Raw genomic sequence first — 26,833 nt, 5'->3', positions numbered from 1 at the left:
AAGTTGTCTGGTGCGCCGATGTTGCGCCGCTGGTATCCCCGGCGCCCGTGCCACGCTCCGCTCTGCTCCCCCCCGCACCCCCCCCCCGTTGGATGAAAGCGCATCTCAGGCGCAGCACCCCCTTTTGACAATACCTTCCCGCGGCCATGGCCACATCATTGATTTTAATGACTACGGATTAGCTGTGGTGTCCGTTCTGCAGCTGGAACGCATCCAGTGTGAGCCCGGCGTAAAGGAAAGTCCTCATTCATTTTCAAGAAGTTGCAAAATAATGCCTTCAAGAAGTTGAAATAATGTGACTATGAATACTGGTACACACATGCATGTTCACACAAACATTCACCTTGTTGAGAAATTGCATTTAAACTACTCATAATTTAGCTTAAATGCATTTTCTATTGCCTGTAAATATCAGACTTGTTATGCCTGTTGAAAAATGAGAATATTTCAAATAAAACTGCGCTTCAAATATGCAACTGCTATTTACCATTTTCTTGTGTTTCATTTGCAGTGCATCTGGCTATCATTTGTGTGTGTGTGTGTGTGTGTGTGTGTGTGTGTGTGTGTGTGTGTGTGTGTGTGTGTGTGTGTGTGTGTGTTATAAAATGACTATAGCAATCCCACTGTGTCCTTTTTAAATGTCAGTCAGGTAATGTGTGCCGTCATGGCAACATTTAGCTATAAACTAAATGGGTTGCGTTCCAGTTTTAGCTTTGCAATTACAGCCATGCATCATGACTGTCAGCCTTTGCCACATTTTTCTGCTTGTGCTGAAAATCTAGCATGTCTTATCCACCAACATTCTCAGTCTAGCCTGCGCCAACATAAGTGTGTGAATGAATCACGTATGTATATTCTGGGGGTGATATTTATCAACAGTGAGGTGAGAGGATGCTTCAGTCCCCGCGTTTCTATTGCAACGCTGTAACTATTAAAAAGATAGAAAGCAGACCCAAAATAGGCGGAATAAGCAGAGGGAATATACCACCCTCTGGGTACATAATGAGCAAAGGATTATTCATTTGTTTATTGGTCGTCCCTTTTTTTTTCTCTTGTCCCTATTTTATCAGCTGACAGCTACAGGGAGCAGCTGTCAAATGCACCTTCTCATATTCAGATGAAGCAGGCGCACCAACAGAATTAGAATTCAGGCGTTATGGGCAGTAAGTTCGATGGTTTCCATATTTTATTTGTGATTAGCTTGATGTTTTTGCACTCAAGGGCAGAATGCATTGTGTCGAACAGCATATATCATTGACAGTCCGACTACATGAGCCTTATTTGAGCGCGCAGTCTCCTGGTGATCACACATGAAATGTGGTTCACAATATTATGCAGACCATCTGAAGTATTGACTGGCTCTGTTGAACCGGAAGTGATGCAATCATGCTGGCCCCATTTCCAGTGATATTTAAATCCTTTTCTGCATGGATGGTCTGGCCAATTGGCAAACCGTTCTTCCTCCGTGCATGCCCCGTTGTTCATTTGATTTGTGAGGAATGTTTGTGTGTGTCTAGAGGCACGTGGGAGTGCCATTGTACCTCTTGATGTGATTTGTGCTCGTGCGGCCATCCCTTGATGCCTAATTCTGAATGTGCTGATAAAAAAAAAAAAAAAACTGTTTTTTACGCTCAGTCCTCGCACTCATACATGAGTCAATCAGCACTGACTCATAAGAAACCTCAGTTTTCCTCCCTTGTACACCGAAGCTCAACCACTGATTCACTGCTGCACCATTTCCACTCCACCCAAGGCTTACACTAATATTTGTGTGTAATTGTGTGGTAATTTTAAAAGGCAAACAGAAACAGTCGGCTTCTTGCTCAGGGAGCAGCCACAGTCAACAAACAAAAGTGAATTGTAACTGAATCGGACCTGCCACCACTTGAAAAATGAGAACTCATTTCAAACAATCCAAAGAGTTATTGGTGTCACAGTAATTCAGCAATTTTAATGAAATTTTCACCCTCAATTGATTTTTTTTTTTGCAGTCATTGTATTTCTATATGAGGCAAAACATATCTAATGCATGGAAAGACTTGATCTAAAGACACAGAGTACACTTCTCTACTATATTGTAGTTGAAGCAAGTGGACTTATGTTTTGCCTCTTTTTGAGTTGCCTGAACTTTCAGCAATCTGTTCTTCGACCCTGTAATATTGACATGCACTGTATTCTTCAGCTTTAAGCCCAGATGTAATCAATAATTTGATCCTCTGTTTAAAATACTCCCTTCCATTCGCTCTGTCATGAGAATTATTTAAGGACATTATGTTTTTGTTCTTGACTGAGACGTTTAAAGAATGATGACAATGGGGATCACGATGATGAGAATGGTAATGGCGCAATTATGATTGCCATGGCACCTGAAGGGGAAGCACAAGTGTCGACAGATGTGTTTTAATAGCGTATATTAATTGTAGTCATTCACTCAAATGCAAAATAGCTGCTCAGCACACGCTGCTGCATATCTCACCCATCATACTCCAGTTGATGTGGAAATCATAATCTGTCCACTGTCGAACCCTCAGACTGACCTGTCTGAAAAGGTCTCATGTTTTCAATTAACCATATCTGCCAGGTCACCTTTCTGTAGCTTGGTTAATCTTTGTTGCTCTCAGTTTGTGCGTGCGAGCGTGTTATAGGCGCTGAGCTGAATCGCTAATGTCAATAATTTATGCGTAATACTATCGCTACCTGCTAGCAGGCTGCCTGTGTGAAATATCATTAATCTCAATGTGACTTAACGAGAGTCAAATTAAGCAGTGGAGTGGAACAAGTTGAAGATAGAAGTGATGCAGGTGCTATCATGCTGTCATCAACTTCACTTCACAAGCCCTCCATCGCCAAAGCTAAAAACTGTCAGTGCAGTCAGCGATTTATGTAAATGAGGCGATGCCATATTTAAATTGGCCAAGAGTCACAAAACACAAATATTTCACAGTCCTTATTCGTCACTTTTTTTTTTTAAACCAGAGACTCCTGTTGCACCCCCAACTGTTCAAAGAAGGAAGATTTCTCTTTGAATTGCATCTCCTGAGGTTTACTCCATTGATTTTTTTTTCCATCCTCTCTAACCTAAGGTTTTTGGGATGAGCCTGCTTTTGTTTTGTTCAGGGTCAGGAACCATTAATGCTTCTTTAATGCTGAGAAAAACAGTAATTAGCATAGTAGGCTCTCAGTGTTCAGGTGACTTGTGTGCTTGACTGCTCTAAATAAGTGGCAGCTTAGTGGAGGTGAAGGGAAAATTGCCTTGCTAAAGCATGGTGTCAAACACATGAAATTGCTCATGACAAACAGGTGAGAGTGTCATTGTTTGTAAAAGTGGCAGCGGGGATGTGGTCGGGTGAGTAAGACTGAGCGATCTTACCAATGGTGCTTTTTATGAATTAAATGATCACAGTCAAAGGTGTGCTTGTGTTGATAAATGTGAGGTACTGGAGCAGATGACAGCCATCTAAGGTTGTACATGAGGTGCATGCTGAAAAGGTGACCAAGTCATCAGAGGTGAAACACAGAGGGCCTGATCTACCCAAAGTTTCTGCATGTTCCGAATGCAACTGAGAGACATGCACAATGATAGGAACTACCAATTTAGTGCTGTTGCCTTCATGAATGTGTTTTCTGTGTGTTTCTCTACTGACTTACATGGTTGGATTTTTTTTTTCTGAACCTTTTGATTTACTCTTCTATTTTGGCAGCTTCACTTTGATATATATATATATATATATATATATATATATATATATATATATATATATATATATATATATATGTATATATATACATACATATATATCAGTAGGGTAAAACTAACCTGTCTCACGATGGTCTAAACCCAGCTCACGTTCCCTATTAGTGGGTGAACAATCCAACGCTTGGTGAATTCTGCATCACAGTGATAGGAAGAGCCACCTGTCAGCCACCTCTTCTACATGGACGACATCAAACTGTATGCCAAGAATGAGCGTGACATCGACTCCCTGATTCACCTCACCAGGATATACAGCAATGACATTGGGATGTCATTCGGACTGGATAAGTGTGGACGAATGGTATCTAGAAGAGGGAAGGTGATCACAACTGAAGGAGTTGAATTACCTGAAGAGAACATAACAGATGTGCAGGACAGCTACAAGTACCTGGGGATCCCACAGGTGAATGGTAACCATGAGGAGGCAGCTCGAAAGTCAGCCACAGCCAAATACCTACAGAGAGTAAGACAGGTCCTGAAGAGCCAGCTGAATGGCAAAAATAAGATCCAGGCCATAAACACCTACGCCCTGCTAGTAATCAGATACCCTGCTAGCATAATATTGTGGCCACTGGAAGAAATGCAAGCCACTGATATCAAGACAAGAAAGCTCCTTACAATGCACGGAGGGTTCCACCCTAAGTCCAGCATACTGAGGCTGTACACCAAGAGAAAGGAGGGAGGCCGAGGACTAGTGAGTGTCAGAGCCACTATCCAGATCTACCACACCAAACCAGACCACAGGTGCAGACTGTGCAAAGAAGCCCCAGAGACAGTACAGCACATCACAGCAGGGTGTAAGATTCTGGCAGGCAAGGCATACATGGAACGGCACAACCAGGTAGCGGGCATAGTGTACAGGAACATATGTACCGAGTATGGACTGGAGGTCCCAGGGTCAAGATGTGAAACACCTCCAAAGGTGGTCGAGAACAATGGAGCCAAGATCCTGTGGGACTTCCAGATCCAGACTGACAAGCAGGTGATGGCCAATCAACCTGACATAGCGGTGGTGGATAAACAGCAGAAGACAGCTGTAGTGATAGATGTAGCAATCCCAAGTGATAGCAACATCAGGAAAAAGGAGCACGAGAAGCTGGAGAAATACCAAGGGTTAAGGGAAGAGATAGAGAGAGTGTGGGGCCTGAAGACAACAGTGATACCAGTAGTGATCGCGACACTGGGAGCAGTAACCCCCAAGCTGGGAGGATGGCTCCAGCAGATACCAGGAACAACATCTGAGATCTCTGTTCAAAAGAGCGCAATTATAGGAACAGCTAAGATCCTGCGCAGAACCCTCCAGCTCCCAGGCCTCTGGTAGAGGACCCGAGCTTGAAGGAGACATATACAATACAGACGGGGTGGCGAGAACACAATTTATATACACACACACACACACACACACACACACACACACACACACACATATATATATATATATATATATATATATGTGTGTGTGTATATATATATATATATATATGTATATATATATATATATATATATATATATATATATATATATATATATATATATATATATATATATATATATATATATGTGTGTGTGTGTGTGTATCACACTGTGTATCAAATTTTTGTCAAAATAGTCTCCATGCCTAGGTGCTTGATCTTAAACACCTGTGGCCAAGCCACGTGATTAGAACACCTGATTTTGATCATTTCGATGGGTGAGCAAATACTTTTGGTCATATAGTGCTTTGTTTTGTATTTCCTTTTTTGGGCTGAATTCAGAATTATTTTTCTTGCTTAAACTACTATTGCTCCAATATCTTTGCTCACTTCACCATGTTGACAAAACATTTTTTTTTTTTTTTAAGAAAATTCAAATATTAACTTATCTGATTTGAACACAGATCCTGTGCCTTTCATGATTTATTGTGACATGTTGTGCTTTCAGGAAATTGTGTTTTTTTATCATTTGAATTTCACATAATGCTCCATGCTAATACACATGCATGTGCTTTTATCATACTTTTTTAATCATGTTTTGTAACCACTTAAAGGTGGCTTTCTCATCAATATCTGCCAGGTTCTCATTCAGGATACATGCATAGATATAAGAATAAGTCAAACATCAGGTCAAACAAAACCAACACTACATTTGAAACAAACACACATGTCTGGTTTCCATACCTGCCAGGAGCATTGCATTGGCTTACATTCATTAACATATAATCCTAATAAAGCCGTAGTCTTGAATCTTATCCTAGCCTCCGTCTAACCTAGACAGAAGTTTTCCTCTGAAATGCGATCATTTGCCCGATCCAACTCACATTTTTCCATCCAACCCGTGAGCCCTGCAGGTTAGTGAGCAACAAGGTCCCCAGAGGTATAGACAAACACGGGCACACACACACACGCTCACACCTGTCACGTCTGGCAGTCTTTGATGTTGTCAAAGTGGTTTCCCTCTATCTTTCATGTTGTTTTATCTTTTTGTTTCCCCATTCATCTGTGACACACTTGTATCTGTCAGTCACCTCGGTAACAAAGACGCATTGTTACTGCAACTCATTTAAAGGCATGTTGTCTGGTAAGATGGGTTCTCTTTCAGAAAGTCAGAGAAAAACACATTGATCCACAAATAATGAGATATAAGTGAGACTTTCTGTAAAAAAGTGGATTTTTGCTGTGGAGAAAGAATTGAACTCCCTATGGAAGATGTCGGAAATCATGTACAAATCGTGCTCACCAGACTGAATTGAAAGTGCAGTTTTTAGACACCACGGAGGCTGGCTGTTACATTCTGTAAAGAGCTGCACATAATTGATGTTCGTTGAAGAACATGTACATCCAAAATGTCATGTTTTAATGAGCTTAGAAGATCAACCTTTTGTCAAGTTTATGGCAATCAATTTAAATTATTCATGTTGTTTGGAAAAGTATCTTTACTCATGATGAAATCCTCAGGCGCCATAATCCACATATTTTTCTACATTGTGAATATACTTTGTTTTTTTTGTTGGAAAAATGCATATTTCGGTGTACATATAAATTTTCGGTCACAATCTCGCAGCTGTGACCTGCAGGCCACCACTACCTCATGAGAAAACAATTTCATCTTTGTACTAGTTATTTTCATTACACGTTTCAGTAATAATAAAAGTGAAAACCATTCAGATAAAGCTATTCCTTCAATTATGTCTCACTGGCCTATATGGTCAGAGCATTGCTTTCTGAAATCACAAACAAGTTTTCTTTCAAAATTAGAAATAACCTGAAGGGATGTGTGGCAATTAATCAACGCAATCTGAAATCTAAACTTTTTAGACACCAGCACAGAAAAACGCTGAGATACAGACGAATGTTTCCATCAGCGTTTCCCTCCCTATACATTCCTTCCTGTCGAGTGATGATTAGAGAGGAAATCAATTTAAGGTGCCCATGGCTAAATTGATATCATTACGTTCACCAATGGCTGAATAATGGATGAGTGTATCATTACATGGGGGAAGTAATGGGATGAGACAAAGCTCAGGTAGACAGCTTGCCGCAGGTGAAAGCTATAATTAGTTGGTTTTACGCCAGCGCACACGCCCACAGACATATAGAGGCGTGTGTATGTATTGTGGTCATGCACAGGTGCCAGAACACAATGGTAAAATTACAATAACACAACTTGTAGTTGAAAGTCATGTGCACATCATGATAAACCACTGTCGTTACTGTCGCCGTTTGTAACTGCTGTGCTACCGAGCATCAATCATGCATCTGTTGGATAAGAAAACATTAGCATTTATTAAGAAGAGGCTCCTTGAGATTGTGCATGTGTTTCCTTCCACTGGTCATTAGCGCTGGCTGTTATTTTATTATAAACACCTGTTCAGTCATTTTGCACAGCTGTTAGTTTCCTGGTATTGCATCTGTGGTGTGAAAAAGGGGCCAGGACAATTTCATAAAATCACTCACTCCCCATGTATTGTGGACGCAAAATTAGGTTAACATTTTTTTCCCTGCACTGTTAAATGGGTTATATGACAATATGAGATGAACTGAAAGTTGAATTTGTTGCATTGAGAAACTGAAAGTGGGGTTGTCAAACATGTGGCCCACAAGCTGCAAGAGGATTTAGTATCGTCAAAGCCATCCCATTCATGCTAAAGTTGAGCTAAAAATACCAACGCTGTGGCACTTCTTCACTTCTGTTGATGTTTTTGTTTCCAGATTATATTTTCTTTCTATAATGTGCTTAAAATCTGAACCAAGTAATTTAGGGATTGCTATTTTTTCTACTGAAACTTGTTGGAGTTGTCAATATTGATAGTTCAATATGCTCTTGTTTTTTGTTTTTTTTTTCAAACTGGCCCCATTTATATATAATTGCACTGTAAGTGGGCCTGGAATAAAGATTAATTTAACACCCAGGGGTTCGAGTAAAAGAAGAATGCGGAGCTTATATGTTCAAATGACTTTATTTGAAGAAATGTTATGTTATTCATGTATAAATCATATTCATGGATTCAAAATGCATATAGAGGCAAACTTTATATGAACTGCAAACAGAATATGTCGGTACTGTTTTTAAATATGCAAATCTCAGTTTAAAAAAAATAAAGACAGTTGTAAAAAGCAGTCAAATTAGACTTGTGAGTTCATGACTCACTTCAGTATTTTTGACTTTAACATCTCTTTGTTCCAGGACATTTTTTCTTCCCCACAATTTAATTTACATACATGCACAATTATGTTTAAATACTTCAACTATTCACAAGAAAAATGCAGTCATAGCACTTGGATTCATATCCTCCATGTGATGGTAAAAGGTAAGTCCAGACGGACAGACTTGTCTGTAGCATCCATAATCAGCTCCTGCAGAGAAAAGAAGAGAAAAATGGAAAACCTCAATCATTGTTTGTGTAGCATAAGCTGTATATCTTCATTTGTCTGAGGTCCTAAACACCACCAAACCCATTTGTAACAGTCGGAGACTGCATTTTTCATTCCCTCAAGCCTAACTCGACACTGCACAGCGTGACCAACTGAAGGTATATGGACAAAATGGAATTATTAGAATTTGCTCCTTGTTTTCGCTGAGGAACTGAAAGAAAGCTAAAGGAAAGAGTGTACAGTACATTCATTCTGTTTTGTTCGCTGCTTCACGCCTGATTCAAAAGACAATGCTCCGATTTTACTCCTGCAGTCTAAACAGCACCGGTCCTTGGTAAAGCCAGCCCTTATACATGTGATCGGATATTGTATATGACAGAGATAGCAGGTCTATATGTCTTCAGGATAAAACATCTTGTCCTGTAACAGACAGAAATAGCTCTCCGACACCTCGCAGTTCTTAAATGACACAGCACCAGCTGCTTACTGATTCTTTCAAGTTGTTACCCCATCAGACAATACTTAAGAAGATGAATGGATGGTCTCACACTGAAAAAGCACTTATTACCATGCACATACTGTGTCATTCCCTTTTCTCTTGTTTCACTCTGCCCTTTTTCCTTTCCCCCACCCATCTTTCATCCTTGGTATTTATCTCTTTCACCTCTCCATCTGCTTTCTGCGATGCATTCTCCCTCTCTCGCTCGCAGTATGTCCGTCCTGCACTCCTTCCTGAAGATGGACCGTCTGTCTGTCTCTTCATTATTCTCGGCCCGTTCTCGCATCCCCAACACACACTTCAAATCCCTTCGTCATTCTGACTTTCTTCATCTGCAATTCACCCCCTCTCATCTTGTCTCTCCTTGTCCATCTTCTCCAAGAACAGTACAAATGCAAAGCTCCTGGGCTTTTTTCAGTCATGATTATTTATGGAGCTGCTGTAGTTATCATTCTCATGTTCTTGATAAGTGCACTGAGTACAGTACACAACCTTGACAGGAATAGTTTATCACCGGCGAACTAAGGACTAACACATTTTTTTTTTTTTCTTTTCTGTTGAACTTGGGCTTGTCACTCCTCTTTTTCCCATCAAGCCTTCGCTAACCTTACACATGCTTTATGCTTCTCTTTATGTGATTTTGCCTCTTTGTTGAAAAGCCATTTTAGATTTTGTTTTTTGCACATCAAGTGTTTCATATTAAGGAAATCATGTTCATTTTTCTGTAACACATAACTAAAGCATCCTGATGTGGAAAACTGACGGCTTGATTTATTAACATCCCAAATTAAGGGTGTTGAATTACATTGCTCATCTAAACAGCTTGCACTTGAAGTTAGTGTTTTTAATGGTCTATTTGTTGTGGTTTGTATCTATCTTGAAAAGGTCAGGTGGAATTGTGAGTTCTACAAGTACAAATAAAAATGTGATATCATTGTGTTGAAAGTAACAATTATTGGAGAGTTTCAGCAAAGAAAAAGCAAGCAAGCAAAAGGAAAAAAAAATACTGGTACAAAAAAAGAAATATAGAGAATTATCTGTCAAGAAGTAAACACTGTGCAAAAAACAACTGAAGAAAGAAATTATGACAAGACTAGACAAAAATATCTTATGATAGAAATATTTGCAAATAACACTGGCGAGGATCAGCTAAAGAAATGCCACAATAATAGCAGCCACCTCTGCTTAAGGCTGAGCTCATTTGCCCTTTATTTCAAATATGTTGAATACAGACACAACCATTAACAACACAACTGCCTTCAGGCATTGGAAATTACAACGCATGTACTTGTATTTTGTTTCTTCTGGTAGAAACGTCCAATATCGTATATTTGTTAGGGCAAACATGCTAAATGGAGCACTGATTCCATAACTAGGTGCTTTTTCTTCCATGAATCATTAACACAAAGTCCACAACGAACTAATAACTTGTTGATATTTCATATGTCAGCTACAAAGACGACTGTCTTTTTTCACCTACAATCAGCGGCAACCAGTAAAGTCAGTAAGCTGTCGCAGTGCAAACTGTAGGTTAACAGATCAAAAAAAAAAATGCTCTGTCCCACTAGGCTTTTTTTTTTCTTTACGATTTGTAGTAACACCACAAACACAGCAGATTCCACAATAATGGTATGAAACAACAAAAAGATTTACAAATGTCTCACCAACAGCTCTGCACTGACTTGTTTCAGAAGTGGACAGAATTTTCACTGACCACTCTGAGTTGACACGCAATCTCCTGTCTGCACCATAAAAGACTGAAATGCACATGCATGCACAGTCCTCAATTCATTGTCTTTATTCGATTTAGGGTTCCAGCTGACATTAGACTAAATGGAAGGGACCTCCTGGACAGGTCAACAGCCCAAAGCAAACAAAAAGATACATACAGTCGCACATGCTCTCACGCTGGTGGACAATTCTGACTCACTATTTATCATAACAACCCTGTTATGAAAAGCTACAAACATGAAATCCTTCTGGGGTCTGCTCAATATGAGATAAGTGTGCCAACCAGTGCACAGACCCCTGACGAACAGCCAACACTTGAAATGCTTTTTTGACATGGTGAAAAAACACACACTCCAAAAAAAATAAATAAAATAACGTGACTGTCATAGTGTAATGCACTCTGGATGTACTGATAGGACCTTTCTTTAGAGGCACGGTCTCTCGTGATTCTCTTTAGTTTTCCTTTCTGCCCAGCTGCTGAAGCAGATGATGGGGAAAGCAGTAGGAAATGACAGTCATTTTTACATGAGCTGCTTTAAAATCACTGTCCTGAGTCAAGGCTTCAGCTCCACACTCACCACAAAACAACAGTGTCGGGGGGGGGGGGGATGCAGAGTTGATGATAGCTATTAGGTGTCAGAGGGTTCTGAACCTGGGGTTTTTTTTATTGTTCTGTTTTACTGACAGCCATTGAGTGGCAGGAAAATGGTCAGTCAACTTGAAAGCTGACCTGAGTTCATGATATCAGAGCAAGTAATGATAGAAAAGATCATGGAGCAATGATGATATTATACATACAGGAGCTGACAATTGGTTGGACATGTGTGTATGTTAAACAATGATCAGTGATTGCTGAAGGGATATTTGAGGATACATGCAGTGGACACTGATGTACGATTGATTACATGCATAATAACTGCAATTTTGTTTGAGACGTGATTTTTTTTTTCTTACAATAATGTCTCTTGGCATCAAGTCCTATACAATTGGAAAACATGTTTAAGCTCGCTCCCTTTTATATTGTGCCAGATTTATAAGGAACAAGCATTCATGTGGTTGCTCCCATGAACAATTTGCTAAGTTGTATTTGCTATTTGACTAAGCAGATCCTGCTCCTGTTCGTTGCATTTCAGTTGAAACTGCAGGCAGAGGATTCATGTTAACAACTCCAAAATTGTGGAGAATACCTGATAAACCACACTCTGTGTGATGGATAGATTTAGATCTCATATTGCAGCAATGTGGGATTACCAGTCGGAGTGGATTCCATTTTTGTATTACTCTTTATTGATGGGTGCAACCCACACATTCAGCTCCGTGGAACATCCTGCAAACGCATGTTCTTTACACATGTGGCACAGTTTGAAAGGGATATAAACAGACTTTCCAATATTGTCGGGTTTATTGCCAAGAAAAATTATTGCAACAAAAAAAGATAGAAAATAACAAAAAAAAAGAAAGAAAATCCACTAAGTAAATACCTTTGTATGTAATCTATTTTATATATGGCATCTTTTTACATCTCTCCAACTAGAAACATTGGTTTGCTTTTTCTGTTCCATAATGCTATGAAAGATGTTTTGAAAGAAAGACATTGAAAAACATCTTCTAAAGATCTGGTGATATAAGGCAATTCACTGTGCATCGAAATAACACTAACCCATACCTCTTTTCTTCTTTGTTCTGCTTTTTTTTTTTTTTTTTTTTACCCCACAGTTATGTGAAGAACTCTCATTTGCAAGAAACGGGTATTTAATTTGTGTTAGGAGTTGTGTTGTGGGTATAGCCTGTTTCCTATAAGTACCAGTTTCAGGTCGGTATTGAATTGCATTCATCATGCAAAATTTGAGTTTCACACTGGTGGAGAGTGTTAGGAGTACATGAAAAACCCAAAACAAAAGCAGGAAATTGAGTTATTTTCAGTTTTAACTGAAGTATGACCTGTGTGTTGGCTGTACATATTACATTAGTACAAAAGGAAACATTCTAAGAGGCCAGATCACAGATTGAATATGTTCAGTTTCTGATGGCACACAAATCATGAGAAGACCCAAACTGACCTGAGTATTGATGTTGTGGTTCACAGTCAGGTCATGTGTAGCTCCACTTTGGTCAAGAAGTGCCTTGGTGATCTGAACGGTACCCGCACCCCAAACCTTCACTTCACCCAGGATCAGCCGATCCTCAGCCTTCAATCCGTGAACTGTAGGTGTAGACACCAAGGTATTCTAGAAGAAGAAGAATGACATATCAGTTCATGTCTCACTGCTCGTTTATAAAAGGCAAATGCCTAAATAAAGGCGTCATCACAACGAATTAATGTATTGACAAATCCTTTATGACTGAGGGAGGCAGAAATGTTTTTAACAAAAAAAGTAAAATAGCTACAACGGATGAAACTCACACGGACATGCACGCAAGCACACACACACACACACACACACACACACACACACACACACACACACACACACACACACACACACACACACACACACACGCACACACACACGCACACACGCACACACGCCTCGATGTTCAGATAGGCATCCAAAATGGCATACAATCCACTAATCTGCCAGGCCACACTGGCCTCATTGTCCAACTTATCCTCATCTTCTCACATCTGCCTGTTCGCACATACACCCACAGGCTTGCACACAAATACACACGCTCACTCGCTCCTACTCCCTCTCCCTCGTTTGGCTGTCAGACTCTGGGCCTGTTTTATCGCTGTGAAATTGCTTTGGATTGAGCCTGATGGTAGGCAGAGGACAGCCACAGATGTTTGGCCGTGGCAGCTGTACGTGTCGACTATAGCTGTGTGCGTATACGTACGCCTGTGTGATTGTGATTAAACATGTGCTTGTTTCCGTGCGTCTGTGTCTCTCTGCATGGTGAAAACCCAAATGGAGTTGGGATTGCCCCATTTGTCCCAGTGATTATGGATTCTGTAATAAACTGCGATAGAACTGTGGCCACTTAAAAATGTGCTTCATGCTGGACTCGGACATAAAACTAGAATACAGTACAAATGGAACAGACTCTCTCAAACTTCGTGTTTGTTGTTTCATTGCTTTTTATGTTATCGCTCTTATTTTTTAAATGTGCTTTGAAGTGTCTGAGCTCCATATGAAAACACAGGGGCAATTTGGTGACGTTTCAGATGATGTTACTGGTGCTGAAAGCTGGACAGGTTATTGCTTTTATGATTAAATGTTTGTTCTTTTAACTCAGAAATCTTTTTAGTGGTTTGGTTTGCTTTGGTTCATTGCTCTCGTACTCTGCATATAAACTCACAGTTTCCCATTTTGAAAATAAGATATTTCAGTTGAAAAGTTAGAAAAATCCTATCTTGTCATAATCTTCACAAAACTGTATGAGCGCATTCATATGGTTTAAATTATGCTTCCGAGTCACGAGTTAAAAATAAACATTTAAGATTCTGAGCTATTAATGGTAGTAAGTGGTTAAACCGTCTTTCCCTTGAGAAACAACTGGGAAGAAATGGAGCGAACGCTAAGGCACCATTGCTTTGCTGTCTTAATGATCCCCAAATATATTTTGACTGCTGGTTGTTAAAGCTGCTACTTAAAAACAGTCTTGTACTGAATTGGCTGTCTCGTTTTTATAATGGGCAATACGTTATTTAAAGACAAAATACTGCACAATTTTCTTTGTACTGGTGTTCTGTGATGAGCTGACATTCATCTTATGTCATGAAAACATAATATTAAAATCCAACATGTTTGCATAGTGATGTTATTACGCATTCATTAATCCAACCAGCAAAAAATTATGCTTTTAATTACCGGTTGAAAATTGGTTGAAATATATCAACTTTATGAGAAAAGCTAATCAATATACAGCACCATGCCCAGACAGATTCCGTTTTTTTTTTTTTTTTCTTCATTCTCATGCATTGGCAAATGCCCGATGCCATCACAAAGGGATTTGATGGCTCCGAAATTCATCCGGCAAAAAACAACAACTATAAATCTGGAGTCCGAGTTGTAAAGTGCTATCTTCACTGACAAGAAGACCAAAAAGTGCAGCAGATGGTATGGCCCCCGCAGAGCCCGCGCTCAATATCACCAAGTCAGTCTGGGATTACACGAAGAGGAAGAATCCTTTTTCTTCCCCTTTCAGAAACAGTGTTTTTTTTGTGTTTGCCAACTCAAGCTCCAAAATTACTCCGTGTATGTGTTTGTGGTGAGAGGCTGTGCGAGTGGGCAGAAAATGTAAGTACCGTTTTGTGCTAAAACAACCACCATAATCACGCTCTAATCTGCATTACCACAACGACAGTGGCTGCACTCTGGTCACCTTTAAACTGGCATGCTGGTTTGGAGAGGATGTAAATACTGTGCAGTTGTGCATCATAAAGTCTGGCAACTCAAACTGTTCGGTCTGACTTCGAGCGGCTGGCTCAGTGTTGATAATGCAAAAGTGAGATCTTTAGATTTCAGTGGCATATTTTAGCTGTCCAACTGTATTTATTGGACGTGAAATTGAATAATAACTTCTTGTTATTGTTGTGCACGGCTAAACTCTACACTTAAAGTTACAAGGACAGGATATCCTTGAATGTGAGCAGTAACATCAAAGTGTCAGAAATATAGCCAAAGATGGAAGGCTCCTGTCAAAAACTCAAGGCAAACACCTCACAGGCTTTAACTTACACTTTTTAGTGTTTGAAATTGAAGTTCTTCCTGCATATCTAGTTTATTTTTCTGTCGTTTTATCATTTGAACTTATTTAAGTTACACCCTTTTTTTGTTTTACGGCAGGTTAAACCGCATGGTTTGTTTTTGCTATGCAGTTTTACTTAAAGGACTAAATTTTTTGGTTTGTTTTATCGATGACTTTTTTTTTCTTGAATGTGACCCTTCCTGGCAACAAATGGCAGCAAGATCTGAACCCAAACCTCACTGTCATGAGGCCATCTATTCCTCTTTATGTCATAATGATTAGTGAAATTATATCTAATTAGATTCATGTCATTGCATTAAAATGGATTGATTTAGTATTGATGTTCATTTGCAATATAAACACATTTCTTTAAAATAAAAATGTTTTCCAAGTCAAAACTGCAAAAAACAGCAGTCAAACAATCATGAGAATCAGAAAAACCTTCCTTAGTAAAGAGTAATGGTTTCAAACCTTCAAACATCTGCCTGCTGCAGCTCTCCTGAACTGTATCGGGGCCTACAGTAAGTAGTTGATCTCACTTTTTGTATATGAAGAGATAGCATATGTTGCTGGCACTTGAACTCACCGATTGTACTTCGAAGGTGGTCACAAGATACTCCATTTTTCCGACGGTGTCTGAGTAGAGAAAATGCAAGCGGATTACACACAGAGCAGCGATGTTGACAGAGAAAATCTGTCTGTCTTCATCACAAAATAGCATGGGTACAGAAAGGTAGTAACTGAACATATTAAGCAAGAGTAATGTTATTACCAACTAAGCATTGTATTACTATTCAGCCGACTAAATGGACGAGTACATATTCACCTAACTGGGTTGATGAGTGAGTGAGTGAGTCATTGAACACAGTCCCAGGTTATTGAGGGACTCCTACACAAAGTCATTCTCATTGAAAAAGAAAACCAAAAAAAAAAAATTTTTTGGACTGCTTTTCACTGTATGAATTGTTGAATAATAGATGCACTGCATGAATGAGTGAAGCTGGACATGGTGAAATGAATGAGTTTAGCGGGTGAATGGGTGACGCATCAGCCTGACCAACAATGGAGTGAATAGTCAACCCTCTGAAGTGAAGCGAAAACAGCTGAGAGCAGGTAAGCCGACAACACAGGTAAGCTAGCACTGTACTGGAGGAGCAAAGCAGAACAAGAAAGACGTTGGAAAACTACACGGCAGTCAGACAGGGAGACACAGAAGAGAGGAGCGAGGGACCAGATAAAAGAAGAGTGATGGAGAGCATATCTCCAGGCAGCGACACGGGGAATTACTGTAATAGTTAATGTCACTCCTCTTCTCTGCATTTCTCATTGTTCATTCTCTCCGTCCCTCTCCCTCTCTCTCTCTCTCTCTCTCTCTGTCTGCTTTGTCCCAAACAAACATGCCTTTCACAGAGGAATGCATTTTCTCACAGAGGCACTTGATTCTGCTTGTGTGTGACTTTATGGATACATGTGTGTCTAAGAATGAGTGAGGAAGTTCACAGGAACTGTGCAGCACTCGGCTGTGTCTTTCCTGAGGAATCTACCGAGAAATCTGTTTAATAACAATAAATAACTGTGGGCTTTCTCAGACTGTAAATTGCAGAAAAATAAAAGTTGTGGAGGTTTTCCGACATATAGTTGTGCATCCTTAAAACTTTCTATAGTTGGTGTTCATTCTGGTCCTATTTTCTCTAAATTGAAATGGACTTAGTTTTCGTAACATTTACTCAAAAGATTAAAACTAAACAAAAACAAAAAAACTGAATGACACCCCATTTTTCTCAGGCAACACCAGTTCTGTGTGCATGTTTGAATCTACACTTACAATTTATGCAATGGCTTTTTTTGCAGCTGAAAACTCACGAACAACTTTTGATTGTTGAATTCAACTATCGACATTGAGCTTACATTAGCCTAATGAATAATTTTACGATGTACTGAATTAAAACAGGCTCAAATGAAACAGATATAATATGGGATAGGTCAGCGGATAAACTTGAATTTTAGCCTGATGGTATTTTATCCGAACATGGTTGAAAATCGTAAAACCACATCAGATGGCCACAGATGTAAAACGTCTAATATTGAATCTTTATGTAGATTTTTCAACTTACACACAAAACATCGAAGATTTGCTCAAAGAGAATTAAGAAATGAAAGGGGACAAAAGCAGTGCTTGTGCCAGGATCTTGTGGATTATTATGTGTGGATTTTTTGATGTGTGTCTTTGTTTGGTTGAGTTCAATGAAACTGTCCCATTGATAACTCTTGAAAACATTAAGAAAATGCATAGTTAAGAATTGTTTTTCTTCCTAAATTACCTATTCCTTCTCCATCATCCCAGAATAGTGATCCTTGTGCAGCTCCATCGTCATCGAGAGCAACGAGCAGTCCTAGAGGATTCTTCCGACTGAAAAGAAAAAGGACAGAAGGGGTTAGAGCACATTGCTGAAGGACTGGACCTATTTTTACCTGTTGCTAAGAATTAATACATCAACATTCCAGCTCGGGGGAGATCTGCTCGTTCCAGCTGCGAGATTCCTGAATGTCTCACTCTATCTCATTCTCACTGCCTCTTTGTTAATGTACGATGACAGTCATGTAGATGCCGTTCAGTCTGAAGGCTGTTGGTCATAAACAACAAGCTTCCTGAGATGTTTCACCATGATGATCACACCTGTCTGAATGTTTAAACATTCACTGTCTCACAACATGGGCACTGAAGAGCAAAAAAGACGCACTTCACTTTCTCTCTCTCGGCCAGATATTCATGCACCTACCTGTAAAATGTGGAGTTTTCTGGTTTCTGCCAGGGTAGGATGTATCCTCCTCTGATATGGAGGTTAATGTGTTCCAGAGGTGTTGGCATGTTGACCCTTTGGCCTCGCACTCCAATGTCTTTAGCCTGGTGAAAGCAGTAATCATTAACACAAATTTCAAAGTAAAAAAAATAAAGAAAGAAACTACTACAGGTAATTATTTTTCATCCGCTTCATTCAATAAATCCTTTTTGTAGGAATTTGCAGTTTGTGCACTGGTAAATCACAGGGCGCACTGTAGAACAGGTGACATTTTTAAAGGCTACATCTGAAATATTTCAGTGATTTATCGCAGATCAAGGGAATCATTTCTAAACTGCTTTCTTCTAAAATGTTCTACTTTGTTCCTAGCTCTCGCTCTCGCAGCTTGCGCCTCCTGTGAGTTGAACTAAAACAGAGATAACCACTCTTCCCCGACATTCTTCTGCCCTCGATGGAGCTGTTGTTTTATTTACTTTTGTTTTTTCGTCTGTTCAGGTTTATAGCACTAACAGATGGGGAGTTCCTTTGCTAGAAAGAGACCAAGCTTCCATTATTATGGCGTTGTCTCCCAGGTGAAGCTTCTTCATGCTGTTGTCAAATAGTGTGTTTGACTGGTTGAGATTGTAAATCGAGCTGTTGCTGCTGACATGGTTTAGTCAGGCTCTCTGGACTTGGTCAGTTAGCATATATATTTATAGACATGAAGCAAGTCATGGATATGTTTCTTTTCTACTTTGTGCATGCAGCTTCATTTTTCCAGGAGAATATTTTAATGTTTCCTGAGTAGTGTTGATTGTATTGTTGCACAAAGTGTCAAAGTATTTGGACTCATTTTGAAATGTGACAAGGCTGAAAAAAATTAGAACATTAATTTCCAATGTGTGCTTGAAGTAAAACATTTAATCAAAAATGAGTTGGAAATTTTGTTAAATGGAGTGTTTTTTTTTTTTTTACATTTTTAAGAGTCATTAAAATTGTGGATGGATGTGTGGATTGGATTGCATGTATACATACGTCACCTATTTTTTGTGATAATTACTCCATTAACAAACATTTATTTAGAAAAGTCGTGGTGGGAAAAGGCATCACCCTGACCCTTAAAGTACTCACCGTGTAGTAGTCGTACCAGCGCGCATTAGGAACATAAGCATCCACACTCGTGGCTCCCTATTGGTCAAATAACGAGCATGAAAAAAAGAAAGAAAGAAAGAATGGGAAAAAAAAGTACACATATTCATAAAGGCATGTACATTTTTTAGTGGCTGAAAGAAAAGTAATGCACTCTTCACATACCTCATCCAAGGCAGGGCTGATCATGAGAGCAGGTCCCCAGAGGAACTGTCTGTGGATATCCCATGTCGCTCTGTCGTCCACAAACCTGTGACATACAAGCACAGGCGTCATTAAGCCCGACTGAAGAGAAAACATAGATGTTACCAACACTCGCTCATGCGTCCCAAGTCCAGATGATGGTTCAAAGGCTCATTCAGAAGTCAATGGTTTGAAGGTGCAAGTCAAACAACCCATCCAGACTCACCCTGCCAGCTCCTTAAAGGTGCATTAAGGAGTTTTTCAACCTTAAAAATACTTATTTTCCACCATAAATATGTTACACATTTTTAATGCTGTGTACAATGTGCCCTGACATATTCATTACAAGTACCTGTAACAGCGCTAAATTGTCACTTGAAAGTTGCAGTGCCGGTCCGGCACCAGCATTTTTTGGGGGAGAATTTGACAGGAATGATGTAATGCGCGCTCCGGCTTGTTAAGTTTCGCTTTGTCCGCCATTACTCCGCCAGATACTTAGTGAGCAACAACTGAGCAGGAGCTTCCAGAAAGTAAGAAAAGACTGGCTTCTAGCACTGCCACAGCTCCAGCACAGACTCCACCAGGTAAAAGAAACTTACATTTTACTTGAGCGCTACTAAACGAGCGAAGACGGAGTCCCCCTCTTCCGTGCACGTGAGCCACAGGGACGAGTTTTTCACAAAGCTGCATTACGCCCAAGGCCTGCAGGGGGCGCTGTTTCGCATAAAACGTGCAAACTCCTTAAGGCACCTTTAAATACCATCTGTGACTTCATAAGAGTCTCTTAAAATGAAAAAAAAACAACAACAACAAAAAAACATCCTTTTTTCCATATAATTTCACATATTCACATCTGGGAGCTGCCAAGTGCAGCCACAGCCATATACAGTTGGCCTCTACTTGGTCTCACTGGGATTAAAGTGCCTTGCTCAAGAGCGTTTAGCGACAGCTGTTGTGTCAGGAAAGACACTTCTCATTTTCTAACCCTGTCAAGTTGTTCATATGAGCAAAATTCCCCAATTTAGCCTGCCTTGCTGCAAAATGCACGCAAATGCAAAGAAAGCTTTTTTTTAAAAGTCTAATTTGGCATCTACAGCTAATAAGGGCAAATGTTTTCAAACAGAACTCAGTTGTAAGTGTCAATGGTTTGGGTGACTACATGTTACAGTGTGTGTGTGTGTGTGTGTGTGTGTGTTGTCTTGTGCTTGCTTACTCATGCAGGAGTGGTCGGACCACTGTGGTTCCTTCGGTATGAGCCTCATACATCAGTGTGTACAGGTACGGCAGCAGGGTGTAGCGGATGTTCAGGACATCGCGGGAAACTTCTGCAAATTTGTCGTCCCAAGCTACAGGGTCTTGTCTCTGTCAGGAAAAGAGAGAGCAAAGAAAAAGCAATGTTTAATCACAGAGACATTTATTCTGATGGAAATCAAATAACCAATATCAAGAGTGTAAAAAGAACTGCAGCTGTGCTGAGTTGGATATCATTAGGTGTGATCCCCTTTCTTTTAAATAAATTACATTGATTTGGTTAGAAACAAAGTAGCCTAGTTGTTGATTACGTTTCCCAAAAAAGACCTATAGTTAATTCATTCCTTACTTTTAATCTGTTTATACATTTAAAAAAAGCCACAAAAACACTTGACTAAAAGAAATAATGGTGTGAAAGAAAATCTTATATTCAATGAAGTAATGGAAAGCATGTATTTTATTCCTTACACTTTTACTCTGTTCTATTATGCTTTAGAGCAAGATTTGTAACAGAAAATAAGTGGTTCACTCATCCTCCGATTTGTGAGTATTTAATATGTATCTAGGCATAAGGAATAAAACTGATGTAATGTTGAAACCTGAGAAAGGAAAGAAAAAGAAAATAGTCGAACACATAGAACATGTTACAATATAGTTACAAACTATAAATGTTTAGATTTTTTTTGTGAAGAAATCAAAAATGTACTTCCTTTGTGTGCTGTGTCTTGCCATGTTAAAAACTAACAAACAAAAAAAACCTTTGGTTTCTGCAAAAAATTGGCCTAAAGGAGTTTACACAAATAAATGATGTCTAAACTGTTATGCGGAGCTCAGTTATAATATTTACCTCATTTTAATTAGCAACAAGAGTAACAGCTTTTTACAAAACAAGGACACATAAAGAGGACACGGTGTGCTGTCATCTAAACGTGTAAGCTCTTTGAGGACAATTTTTAATCTACTTTTTTTTTTTTTCCTGCTGAGGTTTACCTGGGTGTGTTTTAAAAACAATTATTAACTGTGCCTCGGTGGTTGCTCAGGTTTGGCCTAAATGCACATGATTGAACAGAGAATATTCCCATTATCTTCTGACCCAAGGAGTTTACTCGATTATCATCTAATTTTAAAAAGAAACGTACAAGATTAGAATTATCTGCAGACCCACCAGGTCCACCGGTCCTGCTGTTCTTCGTGCACTCTGGTGACATACTGTATAATCAGATGCGTTCACTGGAAGGTGACTATTGTACCATGTTGTGTGTGTGTCGTAAATAATCCTGAATAAATGAATCTGACCATATTATTTTTGTTCTGACTGCCACAAATAACATAATTTAAACAGTACAACTCCTTCTGTCAGAGTTCTGACAACATATTGAACCGAGCATATGGTATTTTTCACCAGCTTTATATTTTGAATGAAGCATCAGATACTACTTGTTTTTCATTCTTTTTTTTTTATTGCTCTTTCTTTGGCAGGCAGTTTTTTTATTGTCTAAAGTAAACGCCACTTGTGAGTCAGGATGTTGTCATGTTTGCTATATTTGTTCGTTTTACCATCTTATTTATTCCCATCTGAGCTGTGATATTTTCTTTGTCTATTTAATGCATATTCATTCTGGGGTTTTTGTGAGTATTATTAAGCTGTCATCCACGTAACTCAACCGCCTCCTTCCCATCACCCCCATCTTAAAACATCTCTTCTCCAGGTTATTTCATTAAGATAATACCAAATAGAGATTAATATGACTATACCAGAAATGATAATTGCCGAGCAAAATGGCATTATCATGATTTGCAGAAATTTGATGTCCTACTCACAATTGAAAAAGCTTGTTGTCGTCTAACAGAAAATTGATTATTGACAATACTGGATGAATATCAATACTGGGGGATCATTTGATAAAAGCCTTATATTTTGGATTACCAGGTAAAATTTCTTCATTTAAGTTAAAGGGTTTCCAGTGAAAGTGAAAGATTGTGACATTCACTCTCTCCCGATCAATTTCAGACCAGTAGTTGAAAACGTACAATCAAGTCACCGGTATTCACTTTTTTTTTCTTTTTTTCTATTCTCTGACATTGTGATTATTAAATTATTCAATCACTATTTCACCTCAATTCTCATTTTGTTGAAGTAAGAGATTTTTTTTTTTAATCTGAAATCAGCTCCTCTGTATTCCCTTTGTAACATTCAGCTGCACAAATCCTGACCTGAGAGTTATACCACTGTTGAGCCCTTAAGGTAGACTTTTCATCTGTGGGGAAAAAAACTAGAGAAGGGATTGATAGAGAGATGGGAGAAAAGTACGGAGCAGACAGAGAATCCATCTCATGAATTCGCTTAATTTATGGCCACAATTATTGTGGCAAAAGTGCTTGTGACAGACACTGGTGTGCAGACGGATGTGTGTGTGTGTGTGTGCTTAAACTTCCATGCACAATTTAAAGGAGGGGAAAATAGCAAAAAGGTTATCTGGCTTCATCAATCCCTCTCATTTTTTCCCCTCCTCTCCTTCTCTTCATCTATCTGTCTGGAATCTACTCCCTCACCCCATCTCATAAACCTTTGCATTTCTGTTTTGCATTGCAGATCTTGCATCAGAAAGAAAATATATTTGGATGAACAATGGATATGTCCCTGTGGGTGAATAGCAATTCTCATGACTCCAATATGACTGCATTGGTGGAGCAAGGCCCGGTGGAGAATACATCAACCTTTAATTAATTTTGTACTGATATGACTATGGACGTCTCAGAATATTGCCAGTGTAGATAAATTATCTCGGGGTCAAAGCTGAAAGTTGTCTTGAGGGCAAAGAGACACTAGGCGTGACAGAGCTCTGGGAATGATTCTGCAAAAACTCTCCTCTCTTTCTCTCCCCAACGTCTCCGACCTTGTGTACCCTCCAGTCGGGTGGTGGTGGTAATACTTTGTTGTCAAATGCCTTGTTAGGCAGACTGGAGGTTACAGTCCCTAACTGTCTACGGATTGAGTATTTTATATGGCTGACTGGAGACAAAAAATACAGTCTTTACCGTAAAGAATACATCTGACCTTGGTTTTCTTTTCTACTGTCTCCCACTACCTCTTTGCTTACTTTGCTCTCTCAATAAATGCCATCTCTCCACCAATATTGCCTGAAATGCAAGTGTTTCAAACTTGGTAAACTGTTTCTTCAGTCTTGCCCCACCTCTCACATACTTCTACAACCTTGTGTCACCACTATTTAACAGCACTAAAATTGGCATCTTGTTTCATTTCTTTGCTGAGATTCTCCATTTTCTTTATTGTCTTTTTCTGTCTTGAAGTCTGTGAACTTATCCTGCCCTCCCCATCTCCTTTATCTGTGTTTACTTGTCAGTATGGTTCTCCTCGACCACTTTGTTCTTTTTTTTTTCTTGCATGGTGGAAACACCTCCACTGCACACACATCATTTCTTCCTGTCCCTTTTGTTTCCCAGACTTTACCAACTCCTCTTAAGCTGCCATTTTGCACTTCTCTCTCCAACAGTGTGTGTATGTGTGTGTGTTTTTGTTTTTTTGTTTTTTTCTTTCCTGCCACATTTAAACACCGATTTGCAAGCCATTATTAAATGATCAGAATCGCAGGGTGTACCTATGTGTGGAGTGGAGGTTAGGTATTGCACAGTGGTGCCCAAATCACCTTGAAAATTCAATTATAACCCCACTCCATGTTGGTAAAAAGCACAGGCAGTGACACACACACACACACACACGCTCAGTCTTGTATTTCTATCCTTGTGGGGACCGTCCATTGACTCCCATTCATGTCTAGCCCCTAACCCTGACCCTTACCCTAACCCTAACCCACACCACAATAAAGCCTAACCCTAAAGAAATGTTTTTGCACTTTTACTTTTTTCAGTAACAACAACATGGTCAAGAAAACACTGTTTCTCCTACTTAGGACCGGAAAAAGGTCCCCACAAGGCACGTCGTTTCACGTTTTGCTATCCTTGTGGGGACATTTGGCCCCAACAAGGATAGAAATACGAGAACGCACACGCACACACACAGACACACACACTTGCACACACACCATGTGTCCTGTCTAGTTTTGCAGACTCCAGTGCAAAGAAATTTCGCCTGGTGGGATCGATCTCCGGACGGGCGTTATTGGATTTCTCAGATGTGTTCCAACGCTCTTAAAGGTCACTCCTAGAATGAATGCCACCGACACTACACCATTGAACAGGTCTATTCTTTTTATGTGTTTGTGTGGGTGTGTACGTATGTCAGACGCAGATTAATATAGAGATGGCCAAGGCAAGGGGGACATTTTTTTTTTAATTTTTTGCACAGACAGTATTAGCTGTTTACTGGTGCAGATTTTCAAACTTTGTTTATTCCAAAAATGCATGACTGACACATTTTCAAGTTTTGTTTTCTCTGGGCATCAACCGCCATTAGTACAGTATACTTACACCATTGTCAAGTCTCTCCAGTGAAAATGTACGCACTATATTTACATTTTAGCTAATTGTAAAGAATGAATTCTCATTATATTTTTATATTTTTACTTTCCCAAAGCAACATGAAGAAACTTTCGTTCTTCCTTTCGTAACCGTACCCATGTAAAATCCTAATTTCAACATCGAGCAGTTTAATAATTCTGTGTGTATTTTGATGTGACCATCAGACTAAAAAAATAGTTAATGACTAGTGTATGGGCACAAAGTGCTATTTATATGTTTTCTTTAGTGGTGTTAAATATTTTAGACAGCACTAATGATGATGGGAAAATGCCTCTGCCATCGCCTGTCAGCATCAAGAGGATGGGAATAAAAAGGTAAATATTAGGGCCTCGTTTACAGCTTTTCCAGGGAAAACAGAAAACTGCGTTGCTCTTAGAGGACCCATTTACACAACAGTATCTAGAGCTAACATGGGTCCCAAGGTGGAACTTTTCGAAAACTTTCTGAGTCTGTCTGTGTGAAAAGGTGAAAAACCACAGCCTTTCTGAAAAGCTGCTACTCCTCATGCGCACTCTGGTGCAGTGATCTCTGCAGGCTTTTGCGTTGTCATTACAACCAACAGCACCCACTAGTGGCACAACATGAAAACCGGATCGTTTCTCAAGTTTCTGCTATTTCCCAGCAAATGGGACACTGATTTCAGAACTTTTTCTAAAACAAAAACACAAAATGTATTTGCTTTCATTTGAAACGGTGTCGTATAAATGGCCTTCAGTGCCTTTACAAAATCAAAATGGTTAAGCATAGTTTTTGACAATTGGTAAATGTTTCATTTCTATCTGATTTGACATTTTCTGAAGTATCTAAAGCCTGAGGCCTGAAGTCTTGGTAGTTAGTGTGGTATTCTTCAAGGAACAAAAAGTGGAAATGTCCATAGAGCTTTTGATGTGGCATTATCGTCTCACACAGCTGTACAGCAAGCTGGAAATGCTGCTGGAAAAAAGGAGTCACTAGAGCTAAAAGAATAAAAAGCAACATTCACCCATATTGCCAAACAGCCATAAAATTTAGCGTTCATTCGAGCAAAAATGAAGGCATCTGTTCAATAGTGATTTTCAATTCAAGTGGAGATGGCTTAAGTGAAGAAAATGGGTCCACCCAACTCACAACCATAAATAAGAAATGGTAGGCTCATTTAAAAGTACATCACTGTGCGAATAGTTTCTCAGTTCTCTCACCCTGGTGCCTTTGCCGTTGTGGTTGCGAGAGTATGGGTAGAAGGCACCCAGCTGCATCCAGCGAAGACACATCTCATACTCAGCTTCTTGAAAGAATCCACATATGTCTGCCCCGGTCTGAAAGAGAGTGGCAGGACAACACTGTGAGTGTATTCTTCTGGTAAAACACCTTTCAGCCACACGAGAAGGGGTCATTTTAGTATCAAGCATCATGTTTCCACATTGCCCTTGAGGGGCTGTGAATAGTTTTACATCTAACAATCAA

At 39.5% G+C, this 26,833-nt stretch overlaps 1 protein-coding gene across 1 annotated transcript in view; it reads right to left on the bottom strand.

Annotated features, from left to right (window-relative positions):
• Positions 1-8,274: 8,274 nt before the first annotated feature.
• si (sucrase-isomaltase) overlaps positions 8,275-26,833 on the bottom strand; it is a 79,993-nt gene continuing 61,434 nt past the window's right edge. The window contains exons 62-70 of the mRNA XM_030108794.1: positions 26,569-26,685; positions 20,853-21,001; positions 19,622-19,706; positions 19,439-19,495; positions 18,308-18,432; positions 17,849-17,937; positions 16,114-16,163; positions 12,896-13,063; positions 8,275-8,587 (exon numbers count right to left, since the gene is read on the bottom strand). Of these exons, the coding sequence (XP_029964654.1) occupies positions 8,516-8,587; positions 12,896-13,063; positions 16,114-16,163; positions 17,849-17,937; positions 18,308-18,432; positions 19,439-19,495; positions 19,622-19,706; positions 20,853-21,001; positions 26,569-26,685 (912 nt within the window). The 3' untranslated portion in view covers positions 8,275-8,515. The remainder of the gene's footprint in view (positions 8,588-12,895; positions 13,064-16,113; positions 16,164-17,848; positions 17,938-18,307; positions 18,433-19,438; positions 19,496-19,621; positions 19,707-20,852; positions 21,002-26,568; positions 26,686-26,833) is intronic.

This window comes from Salarias fasciatus, chromosome 14 (genome assembly GCF_902148845.1).
Source record: "Salarias fasciatus chromosome 14, fSalaFa1.1, whole genome shotgun sequence".
NCBI classification, from domain to species: domain Eukaryota; kingdom Metazoa; phylum Chordata; class Actinopteri; order Blenniiformes; family Blenniidae; genus Salarias; species Salarias fasciatus.
The sequence above is the reverse complement of the archived record's forward strand: the minus strand, read 5'-3'. Positions and strand labels throughout refer to the sequence as shown.